The sequence below is a fragment of the Podarcis raffonei genome, chromosome 15 (assembly GCF_027172205.1).
Source record: "Podarcis raffonei isolate rPodRaf1 chromosome 15, rPodRaf1.pri, whole genome shotgun sequence".
NCBI classification, from domain to species: Eukaryota; Metazoa; Chordata; class Lepidosauria; order Squamata; family Lacertidae; genus Podarcis; species Podarcis raffonei.
Genome location: NC_070616.1, coordinates 5,923,213 through 5,936,656, shown reverse-complemented (window position 1 = coordinate 5,936,656; position 13,444 = coordinate 5,923,213). Strand labels below are relative to the sequence as shown.

Here is a 13,444-nt window from a genome sequence, read left to right as displayed (position 1 = left end):
ACAGGTTGAGAACTGCTGCTTTAGTCCCAAACCAAGTAGTCTGCAAGAGGATGGAAGCTTCCCACCTCTACACCAGCATTTCTGCCAGTCCACAGTGGTCTAATAAAACTCTGCAGACTAGTGACCCTTTTGTGCACTAGCTCCCTATTTCTTGTTTCACAAAAGCCTGAATACCAGCAGTGACTCGTGTGGCACAGTACTATTGGTCTGTTGTGGTAAATAGGTTGTGTTTATTTTTCAGTTCTCTCTTATTTTGATGTCAACAAACACAGTTGCTTTTATTCACTGTTCTTTAACTGTTCTATTGTTGGTGCTTACATTTGTAGCTCTATCTTGTAAGCCACCTTAGTGTAGCCAGATGGATGAACACAGACCTCATGATCGGAAGAAGTGGACAGTTGAAGCAGGGACACTAGCAGGACAACCCAGAACGCTTCAGGTCCTGGGAATCACAAGACACAGAATCTCCAATTCCGCACCACAGCTGCTATAAGTGACCAGGTGTGCAGCTCTCTTAAAATCACCAAACCATCCTTCAGGTAAGACTACAAGACTGCCCTGCCTGCCCTAAGTAATTGCCAATGTTAAGATTCAAACCAAGTTACACGTGATTTACATAAAACATTAAATTCTCCGGACCCACAGTCCAAATTCTGCTCTCAAAGCTGCAGGCACAAATCTCACCTTTGGATGCAACGATATTTACCTCACAGCCCTTTCTGTTGACAATACACTGAAAATACACTTGCTGTGTGAGGTGTGGAGAGCAGCCTGCTTTCAAGATGAAGAGTGTGGGTGTTACACTTCTAAAACTGATGGAGCAGATTACTCTTCAGAATGCCCAGCTCCCTCCATGATATCTATTAAGATTTATCTGTGCCAGAGAAGGAGGGAAAAGGCTGACTCCTTCTAAACAAATCTGCTTGCGCTGCAATTAAAAGTGGTTGCCATATTTACGGGAAAGAAGGAAATGAAGCAACTGACTGTGGAGCCGAAGCACCTCCTCGAGCGGTAATTACCCAGCTGTGTGCCAGGACACCCCTGTGTGCTGCGAGGAGTTAAATTACCAACAGCTTCTGGCAGCCCTAAGTTCCCAGCCGCACAGGAGGCTGTCCGCTACGTCTCCACCCAACGCCCTGCTCATCTTCCATCCTTCTGATCACCTATTCTGACATGTTTCTACATCAATCGTGACTGGATCATTCAATCACTGTCAAGGTGCTGGCCAGGCAGAATGCCCTGCCCTGAAAAGGAGGCTGCCCGTTGAATCTCTTTGTGAGCTGCTGTTCTGGCTTGGCCTCTGTCCAACAACCTCCTGCAAGGTTGAAAAAAATCCTATGCGTTAACCCCATCAGGTGCAGGAAAATCATTCAGTCACTCCTGGTGAGGCAGTATCCCTAAGACAGTGACCCACGCAAGGTGACAAACTGAAGCACAATCCAGGTAAGACAGAGGCACTGTTAGTGGGTGGGTTCCCTAGAAAGGATGGATGCCTGCTCTTGATGAGGTTACAATCCCTCTGAAGGAACAGGTACATAGCTTGGGCATACTTCCAAATTCACTGCTGTCTCTTGAGGCTCAGGTGGCCTCGGTGGCACAGAGTGCCTTCCATCAGCTTCTGTTGGGCAAACAGCTGTGCTCCTATCTGGACAGGGATAGTCTAATTTCTCTTGTCTATGTTCGGTAACTACTAGGCTTGATTACTGCAATGCACTATGCATGGGGCTGCCTCTAAAGCAGATTTAGAAAATTCAGCTGGTGCATAATATGGCAGCAAAGTTGCTCACCAGGGCAAGACAGTTTGAGCATATAACCCGGTTTTGACCTATAAAGCCTTAAGCAACTCAAGACCGAAATACCTCAAGGACCACCTCTCCCAATATGAATTAACCAGGAACCTGCGATCTTCATTTGAGGCCCTTCTTCGTGTGCCCCCAGTATGAGAGCTCCAGAGAGGGGCAATATGAGAATAGGCCTTTTCTGTGGTGGCTCCTGAAGGGACACTGTTCCATTGTCTCCCAAGATAGATGCCAACCAAACCCTATCTGTGGAATGCTCTCCTCAGGGAGGCTCGCCTGGAGTCTTAGTAAATACCTTTAGACATCAGGTGAAAACATTCCTCTATAGCCAGGCCTTTCACTGCTTAAATAATCTATGGCCTTTTAAACAGGGGGTATTGTCATTCTTTGCTATCACATTGTGCATTTCTATGTTTTTATACTCAAAACCGCTGTGATCCTCAAATGAAGGGCTGTTTATCAATTTAATAAATGAATAAGCAAGGTGCTCATCTGAGGGCAGGTAGGGCAGGTATTCACCTATACTCTAAAAATAAAAGCATATTTTGGTGCAGAAGTGAAGTATACCTTCTCGCTGAACTCAGAAATAAATAAATGTATTCCTATCAACAGATATTTGGGGAAATGATGCCTTTAAAAGGATGAGGCAAACCAGTGGTGCAGTGGAACAGGGATGAAGAGGAGCTTCTTATTTCATAGCAGGGATGACATCAACATCTCCCAGAGAGCTATCTGACAATTTTCTGCATCCCAAATAAATAAGTTTCTTGGGAGATAAACTCCCAAGAAAGAGGTGGGTTATATTAGCCAAGAGTTAAACCGCCAACTGGAAAGAAAATCCCTTCATTATAAGCAACCAACCAAAGCAGAACAAAATAGCAATCAAGCAATTGAGTCCACCAAAACTCTTCATCAGGCTGGATGTTAAGCAAAAAATAAAAAGGGTGGGGTGAAAAAAGTTGGCATTGGTCAAAAATTAATCTGCATTATATAACAAGGATGGGGAACCTGTGGCCCTCCAGATGTTGAATTCCAAACTCCTATTAGTCCTGGCCAGTCTGGCCAGTGGTGAGGGGAGTTGAAATCCAACAACATTTAAAGGTCACAGGTTCCACACTCCTCTTGTATAGTGTTAAGAATAGGTGTGGCTATGAGCGCTGTCACAAAGCACACCTACATTTCAAAGTTTACCACCACACCAGTGGGACAAACTGCAGCCAAGCTTGACTAAGGCTCAGATGAAGCTTGTACATATAAACATGCCACATCTGATGAGATCCACAGGTAAACACTGAACACAGTGCTCCCTAATTTAGAGGACTAAAGGCCCCGCTTTGGTGTCTCTGTCCTCGGAGGAATGGAAGGGCTGGAGAACCTGTGGCCCTACAGGTGTTGCTGGACTGAACCTCCCATAATCCCCAATCACTAGACATGATGGCTGGTGTGAGTTGTGGTTTCACCTGCCTTAGTGCAACAGCCCAAACAACTGGCATGAGCTCTATTCAAACACACACAATCCCCTGACTGCCAGCTTTCATTTCAGCAGCCCCCATGTTCACCTGCCTCATTCATCTCAAGCTGAGGTAAGGCAGTGGCAAGTTATGGGGAAATGTGGCTAGTCTTGGGAAACACCGGCATTGGGAAAACTCTGAAATTGGCTCCCAAAAGGAACTAAAAACAGTCACCTTGTAGTCCTTTGTGCCCAGCACTCCTGCTCCCTCTTCTGTTAAATTCCCTCATGTAAAAAACCCACCTTTCCTAGAAAGCCCCTGACTGAACACTCCTGGCCTCCATCCCAAATCCAAAATGAGGCCAAGTATATGCAATGGCATATTACTCAGACCCACTGCTCTTGCCTCTCCCTTCACTAGGTTAAGTCTATGAGAGAGGGACTCATTTTTTGCTTGCGTTACTCTATGTAGAGCCATGTATGTACACCTATTGTGCTATTTAGTAATATTTATATCAACAACCTGGGAGCTCGAAAAGTTATTCAATTCTGGGATGAAGCATGCTTCCATACACTGGACTCAAATCAGGTAATATTCTGCATCAACAATCTAATAATCCAGCAATTTTTTTCCCTAGTATGTAAAAATATTTATCTGTTAGCTTTCCAAGCAAGAATATGGCAACATACAGAGTTTGGAGAATCTTGCCTTTTGTGTGTGCGCATTTGGCAGAAGAAAAGGCATGGTTAAGTGAGAAACGGTAAATGCTACACTTCCTCTCCACTACAATGAACCTAATCCTATTCTGCCATAACCATGTGTACGTTTCCAAACCTCCCCTCCAAATAATGAGGCCTAGAAACTTGATTTGCCTTTCACGAGTCCAAAGTCTGTGCCAACTACCAGACTCAACGTAGAATTGAAGGTTACTTAGAGTCGTGTCCTGTGTTAGAGCTCTGTATCCCTCTGTGGACACTCAGTATTTATTCTCAAATCCTTATTCTTGTGCACATGTACAACAGCATCTGCAAAAGATGCAGGCAGAGTCTTATCAATAATTGCTTCTCAAGCGACAAAAAAAAATCATTAGCCCATTTCACCTGATAGAAATAGGTTGCGCCTAGTTCTGACTTCACTTAATGGGAGATGCCTAGATACCTAATCATTCATACCAGAAAAATCAATAGCTGTATATATCACAGATGGCCTCCAGGTTGAAATGGGTTTTAAAATTATATAGAACAAGCTTCTGACATTTTCTGAGCCCTTACTAGATGCTGCCTGCCCCTTCAGGTTTTTCTACCGCAGCCATGAGTCCCAGTAACTTGCTTACCATTCAAACCCAGTTGCAGAGTTTCTATAAATTTCAAGTTCTCTTCTTGCGATGAATAATTTCTGAAAGTTACCCAAATATTGTGGTTGGAGCCCCCAGAAAATTTCAACAGTTGAAAAAAGGCACTTCCAGTGTTTTAATTTGGGAAATTGTTTCACGTTGCATGGACTGCATCACATGGTTCTGGTGAAGGTCCTGGTTAACAGCTGGTTATACCAGAGAACCACTTTATCAAGCAGAATGAAGGTGGCAGCATGAGATGCTATGGAGATGGGTCATCCATGCCCCTTTTGCCTCCAAGGTCAGAAGGGGTGTGGGGAAAACCTCCAGATTACTGACCACTTTGCAAAATGCAGAATATGTAAGCACTGACACCACCAGGTACATAAGCACTGGATTGTTATCTAACGTCTCTCCTAAATATAATTTGAGAGAGAGAGAGAAAGGGCCCATGCCCCAAACCTGGAAATTTTATTCCAACACCTCTCCAGATTGAGATATCGGTCATTATGCTTTCGTGCATATCTTCTCAGTCATGCGGGCTTGGAAAATACAGGACGGCTTAATGCACAGCTGAATTTTTCAAGGCTGATTTTTTCTAGAAGCTGAACAGTGCACACACAACACTGAAGTTGTTGTGCTCTTGTGGTACAGTACACACAGCCCTGAAAACGCACCACCTCCTTCTACCTTATGGTGATTTCACCAGGACACATTACAGACTAGGGACAGTTGGGAATGAAAGGAAGTTGTTATTGTTACTTTAAGTTTAAACATTTAAGAATGAATGTTTTGTAAACGGGAAATCTTTTTGCCATTTTCACTGCTGCTTGCTGCATTTTTTTAGAAACATGCCCAGCTAGCTTTGCTGGGAAAATAATTATTATGCTGAAATGATTATCTGTTGTCTTCCACAGGTTCAGCAAGGATGGCACAGATCTGTGCTCCAGGTATACTCAGGACATATATAGACTGTGTTCACATGGCACATAAAGCCGGGATATCTGCCTTATGGTTTACTGGGAATGAGTTGCATGAAGTGTGCTGGTGCATGCTGCTTGATCATTCTAACTCCCTGAGTAACACAAACTGGAAAGCTGCAATGGAGCTTGGTTCTGATGTCCAGAACCAGAACCAGGAGACACATGAAAGAGGGCAGAGGAGAAGTTAGCTTCACACAGGTGCAGTCTCAGATTGCTTGGGGAAAACTCTGGAGGAGGGGACTTAGGCAGCTGCAAGGAGGTGGGGACCTTCAGTCTCAGCAACTGCTTCACAGAGGCAAGACCTACCAGAGATGAGTGCTTGTTGGACCTAGCACTCCTGTGCAGGTCCTAGTTTGGCTAATAAAGAGTTAATAACAACCAGCTCAGTGTATTTTACTGCTGGCTCACTCCTGCCACCGCCCCACTTCACTTATTTTCTCTGGTGGAGTTCCTGTGTACTTAAAGACCTTGTGATAATTAGAAAATCAACGGCTACTGATGAGAAAGACTTCGCCTGCTACATTTCTACCTGTTAAAAGGCACGGGAGTGTCACTTCTAGGCGATTTCTCTCACGGCAGTGTTTTTGAAAGCATTATATCTGCTCCCCTCGAAAGGGATAGTGTGGATATAGAACAGAAGGAAGGCTGTTCATGCCACTGAACAACTGCAGCACTGATCTGCATCTGATGCTCTTCGTTGAAAGTGCCTGCTTTTATTCACTCCCTCTTGGACTAATCTTATTTCCCCCCCATTAATTTCCTCTTATTCCTCTCCTCATTGTCTGCACTCAAGTCTTTGCTAAGTCTGCCTTCCGCCTTAATGGCCTCCATCACTGCCTCTGGTTTTTGCACTACCTTTCTGTGATAAAACAGCTCCTGCCTGTCAATTACTTCTGATCCATTTTGCCACAGTCTCATTGCCTCCTGCTTCAATTATATTTTCTTAGGAACACAAACCATCTAACCAAGCTGGGATCATCGGTAAAGCTTAATTTCAGGATCATAGGTTCAAGCCCCACGTTGGGCAAAAGAATCCTGTGTTGCAGGAGGTAGGACAGGAGGACTCTCAGGATCCCAACTCTACAATTCTACGATTCTAAGTACTGTCAACAGCAGGGATGGAGGAACTTGCTGGCCCTCCTGATGTTGCTGGATTGCAACTCCCGGCATCCCTGAGTGCCAGCTATGTCGGCTGGAGCTGATCAGAATTTGGAGTCTTAGCATTGCTTGGTGGGTCAGAGACTCCCCACCCCTGGGTCAACAGTCACTGATTGACAGCAGCTCTCCAGGGTTTCAGACAGGAGTGTTTCCCAGCCCTCCCTGGAGATGCCAAGGACTGAAACCAGAGCCTTTGGTATGCAAAAACTACATCTCTTCCCCAATAAAGCTTCCAAATCTTGCTGGTTTACTTGCGTCTCATCTCAGGCTTTTTAGGTCAGTTTTCTATTCAGGTGCTCAACTTATTTCCTCTGTTTGCAACTGGAACTATGAGGCTGCTACACCTTTACTATTACCTTTCATGACTGCCTTTCTGTATCCAATTTATAACCTTGCTTATCATTTTCTAACTAATTCATTCTTCAACTCCTCCACGTTGTTCATCTTTACTTTCGCCTTCATGTTTTGGGAATATTTTATTTCAGCCACCAATTTCCATGTTCTAAGCCGCTCCCTAGGCCTAGAACTTGCTACCCCACTTTATTCTTTGCCACACAGGGTATCTTTAGATGGGGGGTGGGGAGCTAATAACATAGTATTCTATCAGACTCAATGATTCCGGTAATTTCCTTAGAGAAGCTGCAGCAGCCAGCGAGGAAAACTGCCACCACCACCATCTGCGTCAGCTGCTGTTTTCCCAACCAGGATCAGCCCTGACACCCTTCCCTTTTCACAGCAGGTTATTTATGAACCAAATATACCTTTCCCAAAAGTGTGGGAGGAAAGCCCTGGAGCTGTTTATGATCCCCTCTATTTCTGACATTCAGGCACTGAGTGTCGTCATTTACGCAGCCAAAATGGCACCACCCACACACAAGAGGGAAGTTGTCAGCAAGAAGGTTTTTTGTGGGGGGTTTTGGGCGGGGGGACACCCCAAGATTTGCAGAAGGGGGGCAGGAAACCAACAAACAACCCAGTCAAGAATGGGCATGCCCAGTGACCATGGAATGCTGACTGACAGTTGTGGGGAACAGAGAACTATCGGAAGGGGGAAATGGAACAGAGTGGCTGAAATCCTGATCAGCAGAACACCATCCTGCAACAATTTGCTGCAGGCCCCACTACTATTAATTCAGTTTATTAGTTGCTCAATTCTCCTCCTCACTCTCCTTAATTTTTCGTTTAAATGTATATTCATGGCCACAGAACTAGGAGAGCTTTATTTTGAAAAGAAGGGAGTAACGTTAACAAGAAACAATAGCAGAAGGTAGAAATTATTGTGGGGGTTTTTGCCCTATTTTACTACCTCAAGTCATACAAACATCAGGTGTAGATTTGTGAGCCCTTTTTGGGTGGGTGGCGGGATGACAGAGATGGATAAATGATGAAGTTGCTGAAGACAGCCCTGGACATCTGGAGTATAAGGGTAAGAAATGGTTGTTATGACTAGAGACAAAGATGGAGAGACTCCTGTCCAAAACCCTGGAGAGCCACTGCCAGTCCATGTTGACAATACTGAGCAAGATGAACCAATGGTCTGACTCAGCAGAGGGCAGTTTCCTGTGGGGTCTTGTATACTAGAAGGACCCAGTGGTGGAGTGCAGTTATTCTCTACACACTGAGCACAAAAACACCCCCCCCAATTCCTAACTGTGTCTGGTCACTCAGTGCAAGGATGAAGCACAGATTTTGCCTTCACCACCACCTTTCTCTCAGTGCAGGGGTATTTCCTCCCACCCAATACTTTGCCATCACAGAACTCTACTGTTCTCCATAGCAGTAAAGGGCAACTACTTACTTCTCACTTCTTGAGCAAAGGGTCTGCTGTGGTGGAGGTATAAACCTACTCCCTGGTGACCCCAGCCATTGAGAACCCAACCTTCTCTCCTATCTGCACCATCCCACCCCTTCATCCTGTGACTCGCTGCTTGGTCAGGAAGTGTGACAGAACTGTCCAGCACATAAAAGTTCAGCTTTCCCTAATGTAGTGTGCCCTCCAGATGTTCTGCGCTGCAGCTGTCTTCATCCTGAAGCAAGCAAGTCTATAGTCTTCTCCAACCTGCTACTGATCTTGAGACATTCTGGACTACAATTCCCATCAGCCACAGCTAGAAACAACAGGAGCTGTAGATCAAAACATATAAAGAACACCAGGCCAAGGGAAGGCTGATACAGGCCCTAGGATTACAACTGCTAGTTTTCACAAAACAGCAACACACCATGTTATAAACGCATACATATCAGTGTGACTAACTAGCAGAGACACTATGACCGATATATTGGTTGGTGTGAGGCTATAAAGGACTACAGATATTGAGCAACCATTTCCAGAGCAAGTTGAATGCATGTAACTCAACCACACCCCCCCCCAACACTTCAAGGAAATCAGTAATTACCTCGGCAACTTTTGGAGGAACTCCATCCCCAAGCACTTCCCGAACGAAGCACTGCTGGCTCATGTAATATGAGAGTCCGCAGGTCCTCTTGAAGGCATCTTTCAGCCGCTTCAGTTCTACATCTGTAACTGCATTGGGAGGGCGGAGAGGGAAAGAGTTAGGTACATACTCCGTAATCAAGAAATTTACTCAGAGAAAAGTCAGTCGATTTTTTAAAATGAAATTCTTTGCTAAGATTATTGGAAGAATATCATTCTTGCAGAAACAATGCACACCCATCACCAGCACACAGAATTCCCTGGTCACTCCTGCAGCCCCCGTGTCCCAGAAAGCCCTATGCACTTGTTATGTATGCCGGTGTGGTTGCTCGAGAGCGAACAGGCAAGACCCCCACCAGTCTTTTCAAAGGCTTTATTATCAGTGCAAAAGCATTCACAGTGCAGGACGTCTCAATTCCATGTCTTACTCAGTCACTAGCAGAATCTGGGAGTGGGCGGTCCTTAAACTTTCCCCAGCAGAGTAGTCTCTTGACCCCCATCCTATGCTTCCCCTCTCTGCACATAAAATGACTGCGCAGAGAGGGCGTGGGCAAAGGGGGACCTGCCTCCCCCCCCGCTTTGCTCCTGCTCAATGCTGTGGCTCTCCCTTGCATCCTCCAAGCCCTGCACCCCTTCCCCACTAGAGGAATGGCTTCCCTCCTCCATGAAGGAAATGATGCTTCTCACGATCTTTAGAGGCTCCCTGTAACCCAACTGCCCTTCCACCTCTCGCCTCTGAGCTGATGGCAGTTCCCTGACAGCACTGAAGTCATCTTTCCTCCAAACAATGATATATGGCTCTGGCGGCAGTCGGTCCACTGGCAGCTGCCATTTTGTTTTTCCCATAACACTCATCTGGGGCATTGTATGTAAAACTAGAAAGCACAGACCCCAAAATATAGAAGCACCAGTGGGTGGAGCACTACTCCCTCTTTGTTGCATGTGCCATTTTACTTTCTGTTTAAACCTCCAGACCAAGCAACACTGTGGGATGCTTCAAGGATGACACTCACAGGGGATTTGCTGCTCCTTACAATTTAAGAACAGAAAAAGCCCACTCCTCTACCAAGCTGCAAGCTCCAGTGCTGCAACAGGAAAGACTCCTGTCACTGCCTGGCATTTCAATAAGCTTTCAAAATTGATTCCGCTCTTGTTAAGAAGGGTTTTCTTAGAAGGGAACAGAGCGGCATTGAAAACACAAACACAAAAATGCCCTAAACATTCCTCTGGTTTGCAGTTGCGATCTGTGACCATGTGACGGCTGCCTGATGACTTCCTCCTGGACCCAAAGTTCCTGTTCCAAGATGCCAACAATTACCACACATCCCCACTTGGAGAAGAAACTGCAATTCCATGGTTGCTAGCTCCAAAATGAGTTATGTGACACCCCCTCCCCTGAACTCACTGGGCACAATGCCGGGTTAAATGAAGCACAGCAAATGTTCACAAGTACACAAAACAGTTGATATGTCTGCTGCTGAAGCATGTCGTGTTGTCATGTTATAGGAGCACTGAAAGCTGCCCCATTCCATCTCAGGCCACTGGGCCATCAAGCTCAGGATTGATTAATTGGCAGTGGTTCTCTGTGACTTCAGATGGGGTTTCTACCTGGCCACACCTGAGGATGCTGCAAATGGAACCTGGGAACTGTGGTCCCTCCCCCAAATCTGGGGCTAATGGCTGTGGACCACTAAGGATATATAGATAGGCTCGCTCATCCCTGCATTAGGGCCTAAGATCTAGTGTCTAGCATCAGAAATATTTAGGAGAATTCTGTGCACACCGCATCCATTTCAACCCCACCCCACCCCAAGTAAATTAGATCAGTTGTAGGTCCCTCCAGCTTGCAGTACATTTGCCAGGCTGACCTTCAACGTTGCCCAGCTCTGAGCTGCGTGGTTCTGCACAAGAATGCTTCCCCCATTCCCAGAGTGAGGCTCTTACAACAAATTAAAAATTGAAGCTTCATAAATATTGTTAGTGGGGGTAGATTTGGAGTTATTTATCAGGCTCTTCAAATGCTGTGTCAAGAGGAATAGATTCTCTCTTTCCCCTGCCCGTCCCCTGGGGGTGAGGAAATGGCAGCGCCAGGCTGCCAGGTTCATGTGTTCTGTATTCAGCTCTCACAAGACTGTCTGCAACCACAATAGAAAGATTTCAAGTCCCGGGGACAAATTCTAATCTGTACACCCAGCTCCCTCATCTGTTGCCAGCCAGAAGATCAAGCCTCCTGACTGAACTTGGTCTGTTTCCAGGAGGCTGGTTCCAATGCTAGCATCTGAATGTCTGCTCCGATATATATATTTATTTATATATATATATAGAGAGAGAGAGAGAGAGTGCGCGCTATACACAAAAGAAGCAAGAAAAGGTGGGGTGGGGGGTTGTTTTGCAGTCAGGGTGGAATAGCTCCATGAACCTAGGAGTCTGGTGCCAGCAGTTCTGAATTTGAAATGTTTTCTCTTCCTGAGTTTAATGGAAAAGGAAGCAGCTAAACTTTGGTGCTGGCACAAAGGACATTCCTCACCCCCCAATCACCACAATCAAATGTGAACCTCGGAATCTTTCAATAATGCAAGGCTGCAACAGCAGGTAGGGGGAGAAGCTCAGCAACACAGTACATTCCTTACATGTAGAAGGTTCAATCTCCAGCATCTCCAGTCACAATGATCAAGTCACAGTTTGTGAGAAAGACCCTTCACAGGCAAATGCTCTGGAAAGCTGCTATCAGTTCAGAGTAGGGGTAAATGCACCATGAATCTGATATAATGCAGCTTCCTATGTTGCAAAGAGCTTGTTTTTTGATTCTACAATATGAAGGAAATGTTCTATTGGAAAGGCAACAATTTGCAAACATAAGGAGGTATAGAGTGGCTACTAGATTATCTCCCAAGAGCAATCAAAAAGCAGACACACAGAATACAGAATAGCAAATTTACCTGACAGACACGTGTGCGCACACACACACTATATATATTACTAGCCCTTATGGTAAATGCACAGTCAGTGGCTGTTCAAAACAGATGCCCTGTAGCTGGGAATGTGTCTCCTTTTCCTCCCTATAATTAGTGAAGCTGAATTAATTATTCAAATCGGTTTTAAAGGTATTGTGCAGGTTTGGGGATTTAGCTTACCCTACTGCAGTACATGGAGCGCTTGAGATTTTGAAAGGCTTGAGCGTGCCATTTTAGTTTTAAGTGTGGACGCAGCCCTGTCATTAATCCACCAGTTGCTTCTCCTGCAGGGAAATGGATCCCATTGCAAGAAGTGATACAAACGACTCTTGACAATAAAATCATTTCTTTTCCACGGTGCAAGCCTCTTCCCTATTCATCAAGCCAAATGGGCACTCCTACTCAATATTTACCTGCCTTAATAATTAATAGGGCGCATGCTGCTACAGCCATTCCAACTTGGCATTGCATCCTAGCTAGCTGCAATTAAAAAAACACACACCACACAGACTTTTTCATTCTAAATGCTTTACATATTAGCCACGCAGAAGAAAAGTGGTGGGGTGGAGAGAATCATGCTAAAGAATAGCAGTGAGGTCTGGGGGGAGGGCTCAGTATCCTCCAGTACATACATCATTACATCCTCATGTACCAACTTGCAGTGCCATCAAGATTTAATTCAAACCATACAGCACTTTTTTGGGGGGGTGGGAGAGAGAACTTGCAGCTGAAGACTTGGCTCATTATACGGAATCAACAAGCAATTCCTCACCTCCTCTGCAGTTCCTGGGCATGTGAACCCTTTCTCCAGCTGAGCCTATTCTTCTCGTTCCTCTGGGCCTTGCACATTCACCCCCTTGCACATTCCTTCCCTAGACCGCTGCTTCTACTTCACTCTGCTTTCTATCAGCCTAGCCTTTAGGCAGTTGCAGTGGAACAGCACGTGCGATGCTATATTAAATCTGACCTTAACATGCCTCCCGCAGCCTGGGCCTAACGAAACCTTGAAGACTGACTTACTGAATGTTTGGCCTATCTTTGTGTTAGGGAAGTGAGATATTTTGTGATTCAACGGAAAGGGCACATTCTGAAGGTTTTACAGCCTATATTTCCACATTTTTCCTTTGCTGCGTGTTGTGCCATTTTAAATTTCTGCTGGGGTTTTCCTCACCAAAGAGTACTTGCCCCAACCTTGGGTCTTGGCTTCCAGGATTTCCAACACTATTCAATGATACACCCAGGATCGGTACTTTTATACACCACTGAAGAGCTAGGTCCTGGTCCACAAAACTCATGAACTGTTGACTGTGCTGTCTGGAATTTGGGCATGAA

At 45.4% G+C, this 13,444-nt stretch overlaps 1 protein-coding gene across 3 annotated transcripts in view; it reads right to left on the bottom strand.

The window, feature by feature from the left end:
- USP32 (ubiquitin specific peptidase 32) overlaps positions 1–13,444 on the bottom strand; it is a 124,340-nt gene that overhangs the window by 77,975 nt on the left and 32,921 nt on the right. For all 3 annotated transcript variants that reach the window (XM_053366615.1, XM_053366617.1, XM_053366616.1), the window contains exon 2: positions 9,121–9,248. In XM_053366615.1, the coding sequence (XP_053222590.1) occupies positions 9,121–9,248 (128 nt within the window). The remainder of the gene's footprint in view (positions 1–9,120; positions 9,249–13,444) is intronic.